Source organism: Panthera leo, chromosome B2 (genome assembly GCF_018350215.1).
Source record: "Panthera leo isolate Ple1 chromosome B2, P.leo_Ple1_pat1.1, whole genome shotgun sequence".
Lineage (NCBI taxonomy): Eukaryota > Metazoa > Chordata > Mammalia > Carnivora > Felidae > Panthera > Panthera leo.
Window position 1 is genome coordinate 91307283 of NC_056683.1, and position 22502 is coordinate 91329784.

Below are 22502 nucleotides of genomic sequence, written 5' to 3' on the forward strand. Positions count from 1 at the left end.
CTCTGTTAGGTTCTGAGCTCATGCCCAAAGCGCTCTCCACCAGGATAGTGGGAGGCATTTGGTGGTTTTTCACACTTATCATCATTTCTTCGTATACTGCTAACTTAGCCGCCTTTCTGACAGTGGAGCGCATGGAATCCCCTATTGACTCTGCTGATGATTTAGCTAAACAAACCAAGATAGAGTATGGTGCGGTGGAGGATGGTGCAACCATGACTTTTTTCAAGGTAAGTCCTACTGATTGTCTACAATTTACATATTAAAATGATAGAGTGCAAACAAATCTCCCTCTCTTAATGGATGTAAGGATGTAGCAACACTGTAATTTGTGAAGAATAATCAATAGTCAATAATCCTCAATAATCAACAATCAATAATAATCAATAGTAAAAAATAATCAGGAATCCTCAGGGGGTGGAGGGGTATGTGTACAACTAAATACACGGTCATTAAGGCAAAACATTTTAATACTTGCAAATGGCAAGGAGTTCTTGCTTTGCAAGTATTCCCTTTTTGTTCGAAAGCAATTCTGCCCACGGCAACATTTTTTTTTCCTCAACAAGTTTTTATCTTTGAGTGTAAATGTCTGTACATTTATTAGTATATATTAATATATTAGTATATTAATTACATTAATATAATATAGTTAATATATAATATATATCAATATATGCCTAATGTAATGAATATATTAACACAATGTATTGATTATATATTAATATATATTTGTTAATATATATTAAATAGTATTAGATTCAGACTCTACCAGGCTTAGCTGTTCCAGAGGAATAGAATGATTACATACATACATAATATTCTTATATACACATTTCTTTCTGTTAAGGTGAAACAAGGCTTGTTTACAAGCCTACAGAAAAAGAAGGAAAATAAATGATAGAAATAAGCCAAAACAATTCTTGTTGATGCACATTCATCTAATGTTCTGTAAGGTACAGAGTTTGAAAATGAGCTATAACACTGAACTCATAATGGTTTCCAGAGGGACAGCCCTGTGGAACACTTGAATGGAAAGTGCTTGAACCAGGTTCCAGGCGTATAGAGTATCTTACCCTCTTTATTTTCCCTTTCTTCTTACTCCAGCTGATCTCATTGGGCCAAAATACTATACTCTAAATCGGGTGATTTCACTTCAGGGAGTCAATATCACTCTGTAATTTCTTTTATATTGTACCAAGTCTTTTTGTTTTGTTTTGATGTTGTTATTGTTGTTGTTGTTTTAATATGCAATTTATTGTCAAATTGGTTTCCGTACAACACCCAGTGCTCATCCCAACAGGTGCCCTCCTCAATGCCCCTCACCCACCCTCTCCTCCCTCCCATCCCCCATCAACCCTCAGTTTGTTCTCAGTTTTTAAGAGTCTCTTATGTTTTGGCTCCCTCCCTCTCTAACCTTTGTTTTTTTTCTTCCCCTCCCCCATGGTCTTCTGTTGAGTTTCTCAGGATCCACATAAGAGTGAAAACATGTGGTATCTGTCTTTCTCTGTATGACTTATACTAAGTGTACTAAGTCTTTTTAAATTCCTTGTATGTCAGGCAAAATTTTAAGCATTGGTATTTTCCTTCACTGTTCATACAAATGTAATAGGAAGTTTAAGTATGCAGAAGTGGTAACTTTTTTAAATAGTTGAATCAAACTATAAAATAAATTCTCTCATCAAACATTCATCACGTACCTGTTGAGTACCAGAAATTTCATTACATATTGGTCTTCTAGAGCAAATAACATCTATTTCTCACTTTTAAGGAGATCATAGTTTAGTTGGATGACTATATCAACAATCATGGAACTGGGTTTTATGCTACTTAAAACACAAACTTTGCCAAAAATTATATAATTTTTGTTGTAAAAATTCTCACAAAACTAAATCATCTCTTTTTCTAGAGTTCTGGAGGACATAAATATCCAAAGAATGAGATAGATTGATTGTTTAGTCAAATCTGTATAATTCTTAAAATGTAATTATTTTCAGAGTGAATATCTCATATGGCTAGATGAAAGCTTAAAATGTGTATTTTACATTTATTTGGAAAATCATTATTATTTAATCAAATTTGTTGAGTAACCAAAAATGAGCAAAATATTATGATCAGTAAGTGCCATTTGACTATATTAATTACAACTGATCAATTTTCCCCATTGAATATTCAGAATTAATAAAGATAGCTTTTCTTATATAGCATTTTTTTGTTTTGTTTTTTGTTTTTGTTTTTGTTTTTTTGTTTTATTTTTGGTTTTTTTTAGAAAAGAAAATCATCTGTTGAAATGCTAAATGCACATTGTATGTGTCAGTAACTTTGTAGGGAATGAATGTGGGATGCATTAAAATTATTATAGTATTCAAGAGATTTTTGAATAGAGTTTGTTAAAAAACACCAAGTATCTAAACCAAGTGATTTGATTGACATCAGAAGTTACTATTTCTGTTTCAAAAATACATCAGAGTTTTCATTTTATTTTTTATATTCCAGAAGACTCAAATATCTTGTTTCAAATTTCTTTTATACCATGAGCAAGGTTTATCTCTAGAAAATCAACTTAAAAAAATTATTTTTTTCTTATCTTTCAGCTTATTCTCTCCCCCTTTATTTTGTCTTTTCAGTCTTTTCAATTTTCTCTTTCTTTTTAAAAATTATTAAATAATTTTTTTAATTTTAATTTTTTTAGGTAAATTATGCAGTATTAGTTTCTTTTTTTTTTTTTGCCTACCTTCACTTTTCTTTGCTATTGACTTTTCTTCTTACTCTTTCAGTCCTTGTTTTCTCTCTCGCATGCAAGGGTACCTCTAGCACCAAGAGAAAATTGGCATAGAACAATTTTCTGTTTCCAACAGCACAGACATTCTTTCTGTAGAATTAAGGCCTTCTGGAATCCATACTAGTCACAGTAAAAACCACACAGTGATAATCACTAAGTTGACAATTACCTTATGTTGATAACTTTATCAGATGCTGAATTCTTACTTTAAAATTAGAAAAAAATTAGAATTTAAAAGAATACATTAAATATTGACTTCTCTTTAGTTATTTTAGTGTACCCCTAAATGATACTAATTTCAACTTCATATTTTAGTTTGTTAAATTATACACTTATACCAGCCATGGGTGTAAAATTTAAAAATATATATATTCCTTAACAATCTGGAATTAAAGTAATTGCATGCTCATTTTGCAACTTCACAATGAACCAGGGACTAGTGTGTGTATTCTATTTACATTTGATACCATTCTTTTATTTCTTAATTAACAGCAATGCATACAAACACTCTAGGAAGCACCCTTAAGGCATTGATTTCTAAAGGAATTTCCATCTTGTTTTTACAAATTTAACAAGACCCTGCTGTTAGTTAATTGTTCTGGAATGCTCAGTTCCAGAAAATTATTTTAAAGAATGGTATAATTTTGTTACCACAAGCAAGAAGAGCTGGCTCAAGATACCTGACCTTAAAGGGGTAAGTCCTCAGTATTGCAAAAACACAGAGTTATGCCATTCTATAATATTAAATAATCCTTTTTCCAAAGAACATGCTTGACTTTGTTTATTGAGCTTACGTGTATATTGTCTTCAAGAAGAGTTCTTTCTTCTCTTCTTTTATATCCATTACACTCCATGCGCATTCTTCCCAGGGATAAATGTAAAGTCATGACTGGTAAAGTAACTCAAAATTGAGCAGATGGCAGTTCTTCAGAGTTATTCTTTATAAACAGCAGAAAACTGTATGACATCACCAATATATATTCTTAATCATATTTTAATGATAAAATAGCTGAAGGCCCAGGGATTTCATTGAAAAACAATAAAGGAGTTGTCAAAACCTCCTTCTCGGAATCTGGGGACTTGGTGTAGTACAACTGAAATCTCACCCCAGAGCGGAACACTACACAGAATGTTACTAAGCAACAAGCACATTCTTTTCTCCCGAAGTATAAAGATTAGGAGAATGAATACATATAGATTACATGTTCAAAAATAACTCAGTGAGAGCCTGTAGGTGTTATGGTTTCTTTTGAGAATCCCTGTATTTTCAAAGTGAGTCCTATGTTTTACAAAGTGGTGCTGAATCACTTTGCTTCTATGCAACGCATGACTCAGGTTTTCCAATTCCTGACAATTCTCTCTCTGGGTTTGGTCTACCTGAAATCTCAAGCTTGCTATGTATACAAATACAGTCTGTCCTTCCAAAAAAGATGGTATCAAAGGAGATACTTTTTTATGGTTATTTTAAAAAGTTCTGCCATATATTGTAAGAAATTTAAATAGTATCAAACATACAATGCATATCACCTAATGCTTCTGAAAATAAAATCTAAAATTCAGAATAGTTGTTATGAATGAAAAAAAAAACCTGAAATCAGAGAAACTGGGGCTTGATTCCTGGCTCCACCACATATTGGCTGTATTTAGGTAAGATACTATTACTTGTAAACCTCTGACGCCTCATTTCTACATTGGAATGACTAACAGGACCATTCTGAAAGTATTATTTGAATATTAAATGAAAGCTGTACACGTTTGCTAACCATCTAGTAAATGCTTGATGGAGGCTATATATTAGCATCACTAAAATACATGGCTAATTAAAAATATTCAGAATTTAGGATGATTTTAAACATAGTCAAGTAAATTATGTCTCTATGGCCCACAGTAGGATAAATGATTTTGAAATAGACTTAAGAAGAGATCACATCATGTTTATCTAATTGAAATTGCTTCAGTCTTCTGATAATTATTGTCATGAAGAGGATGTAATTTGGTAAGTGAAATAAAAAGAAACTATGAGAGCTCTTTTCTAGACTGTGTAGTTTGAAACGGTATATTGAGGTGCATTTAACAATTCTTTGGGGAATTTATTGCAAACCATAGGTAAAGGGAACTATAAAAATATTTAATATAAAAAATATTTATCCTTAACTTTAACTTTTTTTTAACCTAATGACCAAGATGTCTTATTTTAGGCAGTATTGCCATTCACCTTATGTTCTCAATTACATGTTCATTTGTAAGATATCAAATTTTTATTCAAGAAATAATTACTGTCATCTCTTATGTGGTAAGAACTGTGTTAAATCTTAAACATATTTCCTATATCTCCAAGCACTGCCTGCACCTGTCCATTCTATCTCCTATATATCTATTTCCTTTACTGTTTCCTTTACAGTTTACTGTTTACTGTTTACTGTCCTGGTTATGAAAACTAGTGTCATCTCTGTCTAGGGTTTTGTAGTAACCATTTAACTTTTCTTTCTCCCAATTTTGTCTGTATTGTTCTCTATGCTGCTACCAGAATGACTTAAAGTCCTCCAAAATTGCCCTCTCCCCTTTGCTTTAGGGTATAAACCTGGCTCCTCAGTGTGTTTGTAGACACCTCATTGTTGAGAGTCTTGAGCGAATGGTGAAAAAGGAATCCTTGAGACGTCTTTGGTGCAAAAAGATGATTTTATTAAATATGGGGACAGGACCCATGGGCAGAAAGAGCTGCCCTGGGGTTGATTATATACTTTTAAGTTAGAGGGAGTTAGGGATAGTATAAGTCTCTAAGGAATTTGAAAGCAAGGCTTTCAGAACCTTGAGGGGCTAGCTCTTGTTAAGATTAGGTTACTTCTGGTCTTCAATAAAACAAAAACATGAAGTAGGGCAGCCATGAGTTCTTTGAGGAGGGTCACGCTCTACATGTTTCAGGTAAGTGTGAGTGGGCTGCAAGCTGTAAGGAGATTTAATTTATGTTACATTTTTCTTGCCTTTGTTTGCCTCATCATCATGGTCTGGCTTCTTTTATAGCCACTTGCTCTCACACTTGCAGCTACTCCCAGGTTTGTCACAAGTAAATGATGCACCTCCTTCTCCAATGCCTGTTACACATTTTTTTCCCATCCCTGTCCCTTCTTATAACCAAATTGGTTATATTCTCTTTATTCCTTAGATACTAATTCATGCCTCACTTATCAAATTTTCACGATCCTTCCCCTACCTGTTCTACTCAGTTTGGGTAAGGTACTCCTTTATATTCTCTGAGCACCTTTTACTTCGGTCCTTATTGAATTTTCAACCCAAGCTGTCTTCTTGGTTCCTGTGTTTCTATACCACACTGCATAGCAGGGAATGAACCTATATCATTCACGTTTGAATCTCTAGTTCCCTGCACAGGCTTTGCATATGGTTTGGGCTTTATTAGTTATCGACTGCCACAATGATGTTGCTTGACAAACAGCAAAAATCTCTTAGTGGCATGTAACATAAACCTTTATTTAGCTTACAAGTCAGCAGTCCTATTTCTAGAAACTTGGAAGGCCAGAGACTTTAGTACATTTTGAACAGACTCTTTCTCTTACACCAGGGTGACAGTGCTTTTGCCAATACCATTTTGGCTAAACATTTGTGGCCTTCAAATGTATCCAAGTGAGTCCATTTATAATCTAAAACCACAGGGACAGTTCTTTTTCAAATGTGCCTCTCTCTAAACTAATTGTTACTTTGGAATAGAAGCTCTTTGCTGGAGGAGAAAATCTACAAGGCATTGCCTTAACTTCTTCAGAGGGCTGAACGAAGTACCTCGAGCAACGTGCATAATTTGTTCTTTAGTTACGAAATGGTGCCATGTTGGAACAATTCGGAGAACTTTTACTGACTTGAGACACTGAAGACTAGGAATGCTTAAAATTACCCAACCATGCAAATTCTAACTCTACAATATCACCTCTAAGTACTGGTTGCAAACAGCCCAGTTCTTTTAAATTATTTCTTCCCTCTCCTCCTTCTCTTTGTTGTTCTTCTGATGAGTGATCTCTTTCTTGTACTACCTTATCCCATGTAGCTGGAAGTAACTAGCTGATTCCTTGAATATTTTGTCATTTTGTGTAGACATTTCTTTGGCCAAGTCCAAAAGATTATTACTGCATTTCAATCTTTTAACTTACTACAAGGCACACTTTAAAAATATTATTTCCCCCTATTTTCATTGATTCCTATTTCCCAATTTTCTCTCTAATGATTTCATTGTAATTTAGTATGTGACCCTAAATTAGTGTTTCATATTTAGGTTCTCTTTATGGTACCAACTCACTTCTTTTACCTAATTCTGTACAGTTATCCCATGGCACAATGACTATACCATCCATTGATGGAAAACCTATGACAGAGAGTTTTAGGTAGATTGTGTGATTATTTTCAAATTTTGCTAATCTGTAGAACTAAAAAAGTTTTTTTTTTTCAAAATATGTAGCTCTCTATGGCATTTCCATTTTTAACTTTTGGTTAAAAGTCAGTTTATTTGGAAGTATAGGTTGTAGTGTTAGGAATATAAGCAAGTGGATTAATCCATCTGGAGGAAAAGTTTTATGTTTTGGTACTTAGCCACAGAGGATTTTGTTTTATTTTTCTTTGTGCATAGTCTCCCTCTTTAGGAGAACTCAAAGTACTTTCTAAATGCCAACTCATTAATCTTTACTGCAACCCCTGAGGAAGGTAGGAAGCAATTATCATTATGCTCATTTAACAGATGAGGAAACTGGGCCATGGAGAGGTTAAGTGACTTATTAATTATGAAAGCAATAACCAAGGGACTCGTAGTATCAACAATAAAAGTAATAGCTAAAGATATGATGGCATAACCATCATTACTCAGAAGAATTAAGTGCATTAGTCATTTTGGCTCACCCACATGACCCCAACTGTTTGATCATATTAAATTTCTAAAACATTTGCTTTAAGCCACTGGGGCAGATATAGTTATAACATGTTCTTTATAATCTGCTGCTTATTCTGAGCTTATCAGTTCAATGGTCTTCTAAAATTAAATTATGCTGGGATGGCAGTATAGGTTTTTAAGCCTGAATTGCTTGTGTGGCATGCCTGCAATGATTTTTCAAAAGCTTGAGTGAGTTTTGCTTCTTAAATGCCAGAAGAACAGAAGTAGTTTTTGAGTTGAGAGATAGAATGTAAAAAAATTTGGCAGTTTACTGCATGTACTTAATAAATGGATTTAGAAACATATACCATTCATTAGACATTTTTCATATTATTCTTTATTTCTCAAAAACATAATTTTTGTTTGTTGTTTTTATTTAAAGCAGCAGTAGCAATGAAAGTATAATATATTTACCATGAAAAGATTTATACATTGCAGAAGTAAATTTTCAAAATGGCATCTGTAGTGTACTTTTCACATTGCAAAGGGGTTTTTCTGAAATGAGTCTTTAGTTTCCTCTTGCTATATTGGTGGTACAATATTTTGAAAGTTTCATTTTGTATATGCATAAAATTGACCTAAAATAGTTACAACGACGAGAAAGATAATCTAAAATGACTTTTGAATTCATTTTATTTTTTATTGAGATATAATTGACTTATCTTGTTTAAGTTTAAGGTGTATAATGTGTTGATTTGATGAATTTATATATTGTAGTATGATTATCACTGTAGCATTAGCTAACATCTACCATCAAATCATTATCACAATTGAAATCTAGTCTGTTAGCAACTTTGAAGTTTATAATACAGTATTCCTAACTTTAATCACAATGCTGTATATTAGATCTCCAGAACTTATTCTTTAAATGCCTTTCATAGTTTATGTAGTAAATTCCCAGTTAAGTATGGTCATCACAAAAAAAGGGTTCAATAACTATTTATCTGCATGTGGATAGAAACTGGATATGTCTTTCACTGCATACCAAATTTACTACTATATGTATTTTAATTATTTTCCACCACTACCCAGGAGGGATTCTTTGACAATATAATAATTAGAAATTCATTATCATACCTCAGTAAGTACAGGGATTATTTCTTACATATTTGCTTGTAAAAGAGTTGTCCCGTTTATACAGGTGTTACTAACTTGCCACCTAGTTTTGCTTTCAAGTCATTTTTCTTTACTTGGAGTCAATTTATGCTTAGCAATGACACTGCCCTTTTCTCCTCAATAATTTAGATCTCAAATTTCAGCTTTGGGTTTCACATGGGGGCTATAGTCTCTGTGCCTAGAAACTAGTTTAAAACTGGAATATTAATATGAGCACATGTATATTGGCATCAAAGTTTTATGACTTAACAGTTTTTATTTGTTGATAAATAAAGTTAGCGATACTGACTACTTATCCGTGTCCTCAGTTAAAGCACTACTTCAGCGTATGGGGCCAGTCTTTTATCTATCAAAATAGTAGATGTGGGTGGGCTGCAAGCATTGGGACTGGACAGCATGGATGTCATATAGGAATATGGTCTTATCTGTGGTAGGCGATCACGTTATTCTGACAAGCAAGAAGATAGTCTTGATTTTTACGTCAATTTTTCTTTTTCAAGGGATAGTCATTATTTTGTCCTATTTGGGTATATTGTTCACTAAGTTTCAAAAATCCTTAAAACATCCCTTTGTTCAAATCAGTAGTCTCAACCTGCTTGCACATTAGAATATTAGAATGATTCTTAGAGAATACTGAGGCCCAGACCCATCTCCAAGCCAAGGAATTAAAAATATTTGGAGGTGAGATTCTTGGTATCTGAGTTTTTTTATAACTTCTTTTGGTGATTCCAGTGTGCAGGAAGGGTTAAATTAACCCTGTCTGAAATATAAATAATCCCTTCATTATTGGCATCTGTATTTAATAACTAATTGCATTTACTTCATTTCTTTCATATTAGTTTGGGTATTCTTTTGTTCTGAAACCCAGAATTCACAAAATATCAGACAGAAGCATGAAATGATGATAAATCTGTTGAATGTACTCTTACTTCTTTCAAATTATTTATCTTTTGTTCAAAAGAGATTTGCTGAGAGTGAATAATCTAATTACATCATTTCTGACACTGTTCCTGGAAGTCCCCAGTTGGTAGGCATAAGGATTGACTTGTAGCAGGATGAAGACAGCTAGAGCTTTCTCCTTTCTCGGGGAATTATGGTGGAGTAAATCCTGACCTTCGTTGTGTCTCTGAGTAAAAGTAGAGAAAATATATATTCTGTGGTAACTAGGGAGTGAATACATTCACCTTTTCTTTGTAAGTCTTATTGCAGGTTCTTCCACTGTGCGGGAGGGAGGAGAAATTAGAGACCAGTAAGCAGGCATATTAAAGTCTTGGAAGGATTATTATATATGTGACTTTTGTGTTTATAATTGGGACCAGATTAAGAAGCAGTGAAGTACCTTACTTCGTAATTATATATCGAGTTAGATTCTGCACAACAGTTTGAGATTTGGGCTCCTGTAGTTTTGTTTCCGGAGCTGACAGGACTATTCTGTAGTATTTGGTGAACTACTGTCACTCCTTCCTTGTGGAAAAAATGCACCTATGTTAACTGGTGGGGACAAATTATTACGCAATTCTAATTGATATCTTTTTTTGTGTTCCTTTGGAATTCCTCATTATCTCTCTGCATATCTATACTGAAACCAAATACTCATCACACATGGCTCTAATGTGGGTGATGGAAAACCAGATATACTTAAGTTTCCAAGCCAAAAACTGTTCTTGCCAACTTGCTTGCAAGTTATTAATTAAGTAATGACTCAATGATTACATAGAAAAAATAGAAACTTTATTTTGAATTCTTTGTTTCATGTATTCAAGTTCACATATAATCTGGTTTATTGTTTTGATTTCTCTGCATATTTAATGAAACAAACCCTGAAAGCTTTACGTGATTGAACACCAATGTATCCTACCAGTCAGTTTAGATTAGTGATTAATATTGTTACTGAAATACTCATCTGTCTAAGTTGATGGTTTCTTTGTTTTTCATCAGGCAGCTTTTCTAGAAATCTAAAAGAAATATCTTAGCAAAGATTTTTGTAGCCATACCATTTCTCTTTTCTCCCAAATACTTTTTTTTCTTCATTATTGCTTTTAAGATATGAGTTATAGGTAATGGATCAATGTTAACATTAGGTTAAATAGCAAAATTTTGTTTAAAAAAGCAAAGTTGGTATTTTAAAAGTGTTGTTATATTTTTATTAGTATCTAATATGGTTTTGATATTAGTCATGTTTGAAATTAATATTTAAACCAATTTTTTATAATACATTTAAATTATTGGCATAGTGAGGGGGTTACTTTCACCCAGGGAGATTGTCTCTCTCCCCCATCCTCACTAACACATAATTTATTGTATGTGAGGCCTGATCCTATGTTTATTACAGGGATTTGCATAAGGCCTACAGGAAACCAACACCATTTTACTATGTTCCCATTGCAAGAAATAAAATGGTGCCTTTGAGTAAAGCTGCTTCATCAGACACTAGTTTAGCATGCCAAGTTACAGCTATCAATGGTGAAACAGCAGATGTGAAGGCTAGTTGGCATCAAAGCATATGAGTTGAAGACTTTCCTATGGGAAAGAAAGTGCTTCATTACACTTTATCTATACTAAGAACATTGGTTCTATCAAGCTGTCTGGGAAAATTAGACGATGATGGGTTTTATTACCTTAGCTCTGCCAGAGTGAATTCAATAGTTAAAAAGTAAGCGATAACACCATTTGGGGAATTGTAAGAAGTTATTAGAGTTTCAGTGTATTTAAACTTCGAAAGAGCAGCAACTTTTATCTCCGCTTCTCTAAAATGTCTGAGGGACAAAAGTTTAATCCCTCTCTAATTTTCAATATGTACCAATGAAGCTTTGGGACTCTAATTGAAGAAAGAAGTTTTGTGTTTGAAGTGTAAAATCTGAGAAACAATGTTTTAATTGCCTTGAAAGGCAAGTGCATGAGGCTGTTGTCATTCCAGGATACACTGTGGTTCTGTCTCTCTTCTGCCCTCCCTCCTCCACTCTGTGCAGGGACCACTCTTGCTGTTTGTCAAGTCAGCATGGCAGCTCAAACACCACATTGCACCTCATCAATCTTAGCCTAGAGGGCCCCACAGGGAGTGAGAAAACTCAAAGTCAGTTAATAGAGCAACGTAGAGCTGGCCTGTCAAGTACTGCATAATGGATAATTGTCACTGTAAGAGTTTATAGCCACCGGTTAGGCAACAATTTGCAAGGGACTTGGAAAGGCATATTTTTGGACGTAAAAATGTAGGCTTAGATAAATATAAAAATTGTCACTTAAAACTTGTAATGTTTTATTTGTTAGTTAAAAAATTAAGATGAAAACTTCTCTTCTATGTAAGTTGCAGCATAAAAGCATCATTCGGTATTTCTAAAACAAATGTACAAACAAACAAAACACCCAGTTTCTCTGCTTTGTAAATTATTTGAGGAAATTATTTTAATTGGGATTGTGGCTAAGAAAGATCTATTAATCATGTTTAGTGTGTGTGTGTGTGTGTGTGTGTGTGTGTGTGTGTTTGTAGGGGGGAATCAAACTTTAGAGTATCAACAAAAACATATTATCCTTTTAGATTATCCATTAGCTAAAGTGAATACTGTGAAACTTGTACTTAATCCAGAATACCCTATGCCCTTGGCAGTTAATGTTCTTGTTTTTTCATGCACCATGATGTCTTTTTCTTTTTTTTTTTTTGGTGGGGGTGTGTGTGCTATTTTCTGTTGTTGCAAATACACTTTAAGCTAATTATCACATTTGGTCAGCTGAACATTCTTTTGTTCATTTGTTTTCCTATCTCTTTTCCAAAAGTCCTAATAGCAAAAATACCACTTTGTTCTTTGATATTAAGAGCTGATTAAAGACATTATATGTAGTTAAGTAGGTTCTCTCATTATATCATAAAGCAAAATGAGGTTTACTGTTACTACTGCTTCCATCTTTGCTGTATAGACTTTCATTTAAAGACAAAATAGAACTGCTTTCTCCCCTTGGAAGTGTGCAAAATGTAGGATCATCAGCCCTTCGATAGTGAATCATCTTATTACTTCATCACTCATATTCACCAATAGCAAACACAGCTCATAAAGCACCCTTTCTTTTTTATACCCTTTTTCTACCCCAATAGATCGGAAAAAAGACAAAATAAATTTTAGAGGTGTTGATAGTTGCAAACTGAATATAATAGATTCCTCAAAAATACTGCTTTTCAAAAAGCAATACTGACTAGATTAAACATTAATGCTAAATGACTTCGTCATAAAGAGGTCAGATTCTGAAGTAATTCAAGTTCTTTTGCTGGGATATTATTGACTTTGACAGTGCCTAGAGTTGTAAATATCTAATGGATACTGTTAAGCACTTTCATTGACCTCCTGTGTTCAGAGAGTCCTTAACATTTTCATAAGTAAAGAACTTTACAGATGAGGGAATGTGTCTGCACGTGTATGCACATGCATGAGTGAGTGTGTTCTATAGGAATAAGATATGCTACCTTAATTGGAATTAAATTATGAATGGTTACATGATTTATTTTTCTTATATCCAGTTTCCATATTAAATCTGTTTTAGTGGAATAATAGTTCAGGGCTGGCAATAAATTGTAATTTTATTTTTCCTGATAGCATTTGAATAATACTTTTGATTATCATTAGCCTATTGTATATACCACAACACTAGTGGAGTTCAGTGAAAAGATTTGATTGTCTCTAAAGGTAGGTGTTTCCTTTATTAAATATTGTAATTACAACTAATTAGAGGTTACACAATAAATTAGTTTGCTTTGTAGGTCCCTTGACTGCTTTCAGAACACTGTGAGTTTATGCTTCATTATAATTTATTACAAAAACAATTAAATAAAGACCAAATAATTAGAAAGTAGCATTAATAGTGGATATAAATGATTGTTGAATCAATACAATGCAGTTTAACAAAATGATTAAATGCATAAACTAGGTTGTGTCATGAAATCATATATCTATCTCTTGTTAGGAATTTACTTAACCTAGGGCTTCTGTCTTTTTATAGCTAAACTGGGGGTTTAATTACCTGTTTTATAGATTGTTTACATAAAGCACTAAACATGCAATAAACTCCCAGTGTGTACTTACTGCTATTCTTATTTTAAGGCGCTTAATAGTTGAACTGATAAACTCTGTAGCAGATAAAACCATTTCCCTCCAAATGAATGCTTGCATTCCTGGAAATACATCCAGTTTACCTATGCTTAATGCCAAAAGCTGGTAATCAATTACATTTATGTTTGCTTTGTGATTTAATCTTGATTGTAGATTATTAAAAAATATTCTAGATTACTCTCTTGCACTGCTGAAAAGATAAACGCATCATGAATCCAGTTCCATCCATATGTCCAATTTTAATTAATGATCTTTTTATTAATGGTTTTTTAATTAACGGTCTTTTTATTAATGTGTGAGATTTACTTTGACAAACAATTCATGCTCAGAATTAATGCTTAAATAGAAGAAGAACTCCCATTTTTAATTGCTCTTCCTCTCCATAAATATTAACCATTGTAATTTTAGCAAGTTTCTTTTTCTCTTGTAAAAATAATGCATATGACTCATGATAACTATAGAATTTTAGGAAAACAAAGGAAAAAATGTCAAAGTCCAACCTACAAAGACAAATCCTAATATCCTGTAAAAAAAGCCTCCAGTATTTTCTCACTATATTTTGTTTTTCTCTTGTTTCAGTGTTAAAGACTTTTAGCCTGTATATAGCTTTACATATCTCATATTTCCACTGAACACAGGTAGTGATGCTCTTTTCAGGAATATGCTTTAAAAATTCATTATCAGCATGCTCACTTTGGCAGCACATATACTGAGATTCATTATCAGTAAAATAGGGTTATAAGAATGTGCTCATGATACTTTCAGAAATATTTTTTTCTTGAGATAAAGTCTAAAACAAAAAGCCACTTGCTAATTTCCAAACCCATTCACCTAGTCATTGCAAACTTCTTTTTATTGTTTATTTTATCTAACTTTCAAAATATGTTTGTATATAAACACACATGCATAGCAAAGAAATCATTTATATCCTAAATACCTAAGATAACAATTGAGATATTGATTTTCAATGTTTGTTGCATTAAACTATCAGAAATTTAATGCTTTCATATATTAAATTTAATAAATGCTTTTAATCAAACCTTGAAGGAAAATTGGTAGAGAGATAGTTTTAAGGTTGTCTGTTTAGACTTCTTAATATAATTTTTTCTTCAAGTGAAAAAGAAAAAAAATCTTGTAATAGAAATATATAGGAGTAGTTGTTAACCTTTTTCTGTTGAGCCATATTAACTTATATTTAGAAGAATGATTATAGAAATATCTTTCTTTATCTACATTAGCTGTAGTTTATTCAGTCTTTCCATGTCTATAAATGAAAAAGAACACTTGCATGGCTGTACTGTCACATAGAGTTGACATTGAATGCATGTAGTCTGGAATTCCATTCCTCAGTTATTCCAGGATGCCCAAGATACACTAGTGTCAGGGGAGTCTATGTTAGCTCATATTTTTTAGGTATTCACATACAGATATTTTTATCGTATCAGCCTTTTCTTCCAACACTAGAAGAACCCAGCCTAACTCCAGCAAATATAATTTAGTGGAGTAAATTAGGAATCCATATTGTTGGGTGTGAAGACTGTCTGGCTGCGACATGTCACCCCATTGATCCCTGGAGTTGATTCAGCTGATCTGACTGGCTAGGCAGGTATCTCTCTCCCTCACCGCTCCATATGCACCCCTCCCAAAGCTGTGTGCTGGGTACAAGAGGAAACGAGGGCGACTTTCCCCAATAGAAGAGGACTTTCTTTGGTCGAGGGTAAACGAGCAGCTGCACTCCCCTGCTAGAACCTCCAAACAGGCTCTCAAGGTCCATTAGTAGGAGAACATAGGGTGGTCAAGCTTCCAAGACCCCAGACACATCCAAATGAGGTGCTGCACGTGGCAGTCTGCCTTTCTTTAAAAATAAAATACAAAAACAACAACAACAGCGGCAGCAGCAGCAGCAACAACAACAAGGTATCCATATTGTCAAAATAGAAGAAAATGACTTAAGAGGCCATGACTAAGAAAGGAACATGTCTAAAAATAACAATTTTTAGATCTACCTGATACATCCTAATCTTTAGGAAGATGTTTCATAAAGGACTACCCAAATTTGATGACAATGATGATGATGAAGATGATGATGTTGATGATGTTGAAGAAGATGTTGATGTTCCTGATAGAGATCTGCCTTGGAATCCAGGGAAAACACTAGAGCAATTTATGTTTATGAATTAAAATAATAGAGGTGACTTTAAGAAAACCAGCAAAATTTATTCTAAAGAAGTCAAGTAAACTAGCATTAGCAGGAGGGTAACTTCCAAAGTCAGAAAGACATCTTTATTTAAAGGTGTCTGAGAAGTAATTTTTTGAAAACAGGAGTCCTGAGATCATGGGATGTAACCTTCATCATAATGAAGGAGCTTGTGCATGGGCATCAGCCTGCTGGGCTTCACTTTCAGAGCTGCTTTTTCTCCGGGGCCCAATCATTGCAAGTTGCCACTTCCATTTATTTCTACACTGGTGCCCTAAAGATGTAGTTCTTAGAGTAAAACTCTTATGGGCAGAAGAACAAAATTAATTGTATTTTGAAAATAAAAATGGTAGCTAAACTCTTCCTTTATCTTTTTATGTGTGTTGTCAGTAGACAGGCAATAGCTACCTTACCATCCTTCTCACTCCTCCTTATTAACCATTGTTTCTTTCCAAATCTCAGGCCTAAGTTATTATACCTGCTATCTCTTAAAAATAAGTGTGCAGTGATTTACTGTTACTAGCTCAAAAGAAACACTTGAGTGTTTTGCCTGACCTCCTTTCTTTGAATTTGGGAATACTTTTAACAGTGTCCGTATCAGTAGTTCGCTACAAAACGCTTCAAAGAAATTTCACTATCTCAGGCTAACAAATAGGACCGGAGTTGTGTTTTGTTATGGCTTTTACTAAAATGTGAATGTCTCTTAATACATGAAATGTGGCTAGTGCAACCAAGGAACAAAATTTCTTGTTTTAAATTGAAGTATAGTTGATATACAATATTACATTAGTTTCAGGTGGCCAACATGGTGACTAGATAAGTCCATACGTTATGCCGTGCTCTCCCCAAGTCCAGCTACCATCTGCCACCACACAACACTATTACAACACCATTGACTATATTCCCTATGCTGTACTTTTCACCCCCATTACTTATTCATTCTGTAATTGGAACAGAATTTTAAATTTTATCTAATTTTAATTGATTTAATTGGGAAAATTTGAACCTGAGGCAGTGTAAGACATTTTCCCATTAAACACAAAATTATATATTTGTTTTCAATTTTGTGTCATGTTGGATATTGTATTAGAGAGCATGTGATCAGTGCCTGTGTCATTTGTAGTATTACTCATAAACACATCATTGATATCGGTGGCAATGGATTGATTCAGTTCAAATTATTTCTTCTGTGTACTGATGTAACATTGTAATGTGTTTGTTTAGCAGTCTATGCATATGACACAAGTTACAATGATAACTATGTAAGCCTTAACTGGCAATTCAATTGAAATATATACTATTATTTTAAACAAAGTATAATTAAATTATTTTTCTAGTTTAAAAAGTACATATGGGCGAGTTTTCAAATTTAAAATGAAGGTATAGTATTGAAGCAGAATTGAGTAGAAATGGAGAAGCAAATACAACTGGAACAGTAAAGAATAAAAGTCTGGGTGAAGGCATGTTACAGATTTCACCATAAATGGCAATTGCAACTTACTGAGGCAGAGCTAAATGGAAAAGCTGTTTGTTGCATAAAAAGATTTTTTTTTTAATTTTTTTTAACGTTTATTTATTTTTGAGACAGAGACAGACAGAGCATGAACGGGGGAGGGTCAGAGAGAGAGGGAGACACAGAATCTGAAACAGGCCCCGGGCTCTGAGCTGTCAGCACAGAGCCCGACGCGGGGCTCGAACTCACAGACTGTGAGATCATGACCCGAGCTGAAGTCGGACGCTCAACCGACTGAGCCACCCAGGCGCCCCTAAAAAGATTTTTAACAACAACAAAGTCATTATCAAGAAACATTCTCAGGAAAAGCATAGTGAATTTGACAGACAGTTTCTCTTAACAGTAATAAGATAATCAATGAAATTAGTTGCCTGAAATCAGAGTCAAATGTTCCAAGAATTTAAAAAGATTGTTAGATGTTTATAGCAGAATTACCAACAATAGCCAAATTTGGAAAGAACCCAAATGTCCATCGATTGATGAATGGATAAAGAAGATGTGATATATAGGTACAATGGAATATTACTCAGCCATCTAAAAGTAATAATGTCTTACCATTTGCAATGACGTGGATGGAGCTAGAGTGTATTATGCTAAGCGAAATAAGTCAGGCAGAGAAATAAATATACCATATGATTTCACTCATGTGTGGAAATTAAGAAATGAAATAGATGAACAAAGGGGAAGGGGGGAAAAGAGAGGGAGGCAAAACATAAAAGACTTTTAACTATAGAGAACAAACTGAAGATTGATGGAGGGGAGGCAGGTGGGGGATGAGCTAAATACGTGATGGGTATTAAGGAGGACACTTATAAGGGTTGCCTGGGTGGCTCAGTTGGTTAAGCGCCTGACTTCTGCTCAGGTCACAATCCCACAGTTTGTGGGTTCAAGCCCCATGTGGGATTCTGTGCTGACAGCTCAGAGCCTGGAGCCTGCTTCTGATTCTGTGCCTCCCTCTCTCTTTGCCCGTCCCTAACTCGTGTTCTGTCTCTCTCTCTCTCTCTCAAAAATAAACATATTTTTTTTTAAATTTACTGAACTGTTAACTCTACTCAGAATTCTCATAAAAGAAATGGTTGCCATATTTTTAATAACCAAAGATTAAAAATGGTAGTATGTTTTAGTTTTTTTCACTAATATCTCACATTGTAAAAACTTAAATTCCCAACCTGTTTCACTTTATGAGTTTCCAGCTGTTTTATAAATCTTAGTCTTACATCACATTGGGACTGAAAAGTATGTTCCCACATTTTTCTCCTGTCGCTACTGATAAGTCATTTTCAGAAATATGTTTTTTTCTTTGAATTACCAAGATGACACTTCTTTCTATATTAATTGATCCTACTTGAACGGTTTTTGGTTTTCCTCAATCTAAGTGAGAAGAATTTGATGGTGATTTGATCTCGACCACAAACCAGTTGAACAAATCTCTGTATCCACTACAGCTTGAAAGCAGGATTGCATGCATAGTTTGTAGTCCAATTTTCAGTATCCAAAAGTGTTTTGTTTTTGTTTTTGTTTTTTCTTTTTTTCTTACAGAGTTCTCCTACTGTCAGAGTCTCTAGCTTTCTAGCATTCTGAACAGAGAAGAAACTCTGCTTCTGCTTTTCTAGTGGGCCCAACATTTCCATGACAAATGAGGACTACTCAATCACCTGCCTCCCTCCCACCCCTATCTCTGGCAGATAATCCCCTCTTATCACTGCTTGCCCAGTTATTTTCTAGCATTTGTAGCCCCTAAATTAACACAGAAGTCCAGACAATAGTGAGAATGAGGAAACATACTCTGCCTCTCAAAATTAGTATCCACAAAAACAAAGAATGGCTGTTTACCGGACAAAGAGAATTTACAAGGAGTATCCTGTACAGGTGGAAACAATGTTGTGCCTATATCCTTTCAACTCGGCAGCAGCATTTTATTCTAATAAGCATGGGCCATTGATTTATTTTTAATACAATTGAAGCATCTTTGTAGTTAAAAGAAATTTCTCTCAGGGATGCCTAGGTGGCTCCGTTTGTTGAGCGTCCAGCTGTAGATTTCAGCTTAGATCATGATCCCAGGGTCGCTGGATCAAGCCCCATATTAGGCTTGCTGAGCATGGAGTCTGCTTGAGATTCTCTCTCTCTCTCTCTCTCTCTCTCTCTCTCTCTCTCACCCTTCCTCTGCCCCTCTCCCCAGCTCATGCTCTCTCTCCCTCTCTCTTTCTCTCTAAAATAAAAATAAAAATAAAAACAAAAAAAAAACAATTTAAAATTAAAAAAAGAAAAAGAAAAAGAAATTTCTCTCAGACTCCAGCAATAAGATGTCTGTGTTAATTTTCCATGTTGGGATACATCTTTTGGTGTATCTTAGCATATTAATATAATGTACTGTGATGTGACTAGAGAAATTATTGGGCATAGTTATTCAAATGCTTTTTAACTGGAAATCCATAATCTTTATTTACTTCTAAATGTACTCTGTATATACATGAAACTGTCTTCTAAAGTATCGTTATTATAACTCTTGAACTGTGAAGGAAAACTTCTGCATCTTCTATTCACTCGTTAACATGGTGGATATAAGGCATTTAAAAGAATCGAATACATAATTAACATCATAATTAATAGTACTATAATATGTACTTAAAGTTGCTAAAAGTGGAGATCTTACATGTTCTTACCACACTTTTTGAATATGATAAATAGTGCTGCTATGAATATTTATGTACATGTTTTTGAATGGACATATGTTTTCATATTTCTTGGGTACGTATCTAGAAATACAATTGCTGAATCATGATAACTCTATGTTTGGCTCACTGAGGAATTCCTAGACAGATTTCCAAATGGATGCATGAATTAACATTACCATCAACAGTGTATAGAGGATTCTAGTTTTCTTCACATCCTCACCAACACTTTTTATCTTTTTGATAATAACCATTCTGTTGAGGATGAAGTGGTGTCTCATTGTGGTTTTGATTTGTGTTTCCCTGATACTAATGATATTGAGCATTTTTATATGTGCTCATTGGCCATCTGTATATCTTTGGAGAAATATGTAGTCAGCTTGTTTGCTCAATTTTAAATTGGATTATTTATCTTTTTATTGAATTTTAAAAGTTCTTTACACTTCTTAGGTACAAATAGCTCATCAGAAATATGCTATGTAAATGCTTTCTTTCATTCTTGGGTTGTCTTTCAACTATCTTAATTATGTCCGTTGATGCACAAAAATTTTTAATTTTGATGAAATCTAATTTAAATATTTTTCTTTAGTTGCTTGTGATACTACTATTACATCTAAGAAGACTTTTTTTTACCTAAGAGCCTAAAGATTTAATACTACATTTTCTTCTGAGGACTTTATAATTTTAACTCTTACATGTAGGTCTGTGATCCACCTTGAGTTAATTATTGTGTATGATGTGAGTAACAGGGACAACTTCCTCCTTTGCATGTCAATATCCAGCTGTCTCAGCACCATTTGTTCAAAACACAATTCTTTCTCCATTGAATAGTTTTGACACTCTCGTGAAAAGCCAAATGTTCATAAACATAAGGATTTACTTCTGGAATCTTAAGTCTATTCCACTAATCTATATACCACACAAATTTGAATGCTCTAGTAAGCTTTGAAATTAGGAAATGTGAGTCCATTATTTTTTTTTTTTCTTTTTAAGATTGTTTTGACTGTTCTGGGCCTCTTGTATTTCTATATGCATTTTAGGATAACTGGTCAATATTTGCAAAAAGCCAGGTAGAACATTAATAGAGATTGAGTTAAATTTGTATATCTATTTGGGAATAATTATTATCTTAACAGTGTTAAGTCTTCTGATCCTTGAACATGGAATGCTTTTCCGTTTATTTAGGTCTTTAATTTCAGAAATGTTATAAAGTTTTATTATATAAATGTTGTGCCTCTTTTAAAAATGTATTTTTACATAAGTGCATTTTATTCTTTTTAATGCTAGTATAAATAGAATTGTTTTTATAATTTTATTTTCAGATTGTTCAGTGCCAGTTTGCAGAAATAGAATTGATTTTTTTATATTGATCTGATATACTGCAACTTGCCTAAACTCATTTATTAGTTCTAATGGTTTTTTAGTAGATCGCTTTGAATTTTTTCATATAAGATTATGTCTCAAAAAAAGAGATAGTTTTAATTCTTCCTTTCCAGTCCAAATGTCTTTCATTTCTTTTTCTTGCATTATTCCCCTGACAATACAAGAAATTCCAGTATAATGTTAACTAGAAGTGGTAAGAGTATACATTTTGTCTTGTTTCTGATCTTAGGGATAAAACATTGTCTTTCACTCTTATTGTGATATTAGGTATAGCTTTTTTTTTATAGCTGTCCCATATCAGAATGAAGACAATCTACAATAGTTAATTTTATGTTTCAACTTGACTGGGAAACTGGGTGCCCAGATTTCTAGTTACATATTCTTTCTGGGTGTGTCTGTGAAGGTGTTTCGGGAAGAGATTAGTATTTTAGTATTTGAATTGGGGGACTGAGTGAAGCAATCACCTTCCCCACAGTGGGTGGATATAATCCAATCTGTTGGGGGCCCAAATAAAGCAAAAAAGGCAGAGGTAGGTTGAATTCTATCTCCTCCTAGATGCTCAAGCTGAGACATTTGTCTTTTAACCTCAGACTAGGATTTACATCATCAGCCCCCCTTGTTCTCAGACCTTCAGACTCAAACTGAATTATACCACTGGCTTTCATGGGTCTCCAGCTTGCAGATGGCAGATCATGGGAGTTCTCAGAATCCATAACCATGTGTGCCTATATATATATTTTTCATAGTTTTCAATGTTTTTATCTTGATGAGGTACTAGATTTGTCAAATGCTTTTTCTGAGTCTTTGAGGTGGTCATGTTGC

General features: G+C 33.8%; 1 protein-coding gene and 1 long non-coding RNA gene across 3 annotated transcripts in view; one reads left to right on the plus strand and one right to left on the minus strand.

The window, feature by feature from the left end:
- LOC122220220 overlaps positions 1 to 2815 on the minus strand; it is a 12888-nt gene extending 10073 nt beyond the window's left edge. The window contains exon 1 of the long non-coding RNA XR_006202738.1: positions 2729 to 2815. This is a non-coding gene — a long non-coding RNA (uncharacterized LOC122220220). The remainder of the gene's footprint in view (positions 1 to 2728) is intronic.
- The window catches only part of GRIK2 (glutamate ionotropic receptor kainate type subunit 2), a 651919-nt gene that overhangs the window by 525026 nt on the left and 104391 nt on the right, over positions 1 to 22502 (plus strand). For both annotated transcript variants that reach the window (XM_042939447.1, XM_042939448.1), the window contains exon 14: positions 10 to 227. In XM_042939447.1, the coding sequence (XP_042795381.1) occupies positions 10 to 227 (218 nt within the window). The remainder of the gene's footprint in view (positions 1 to 9; positions 228 to 22502) is intronic.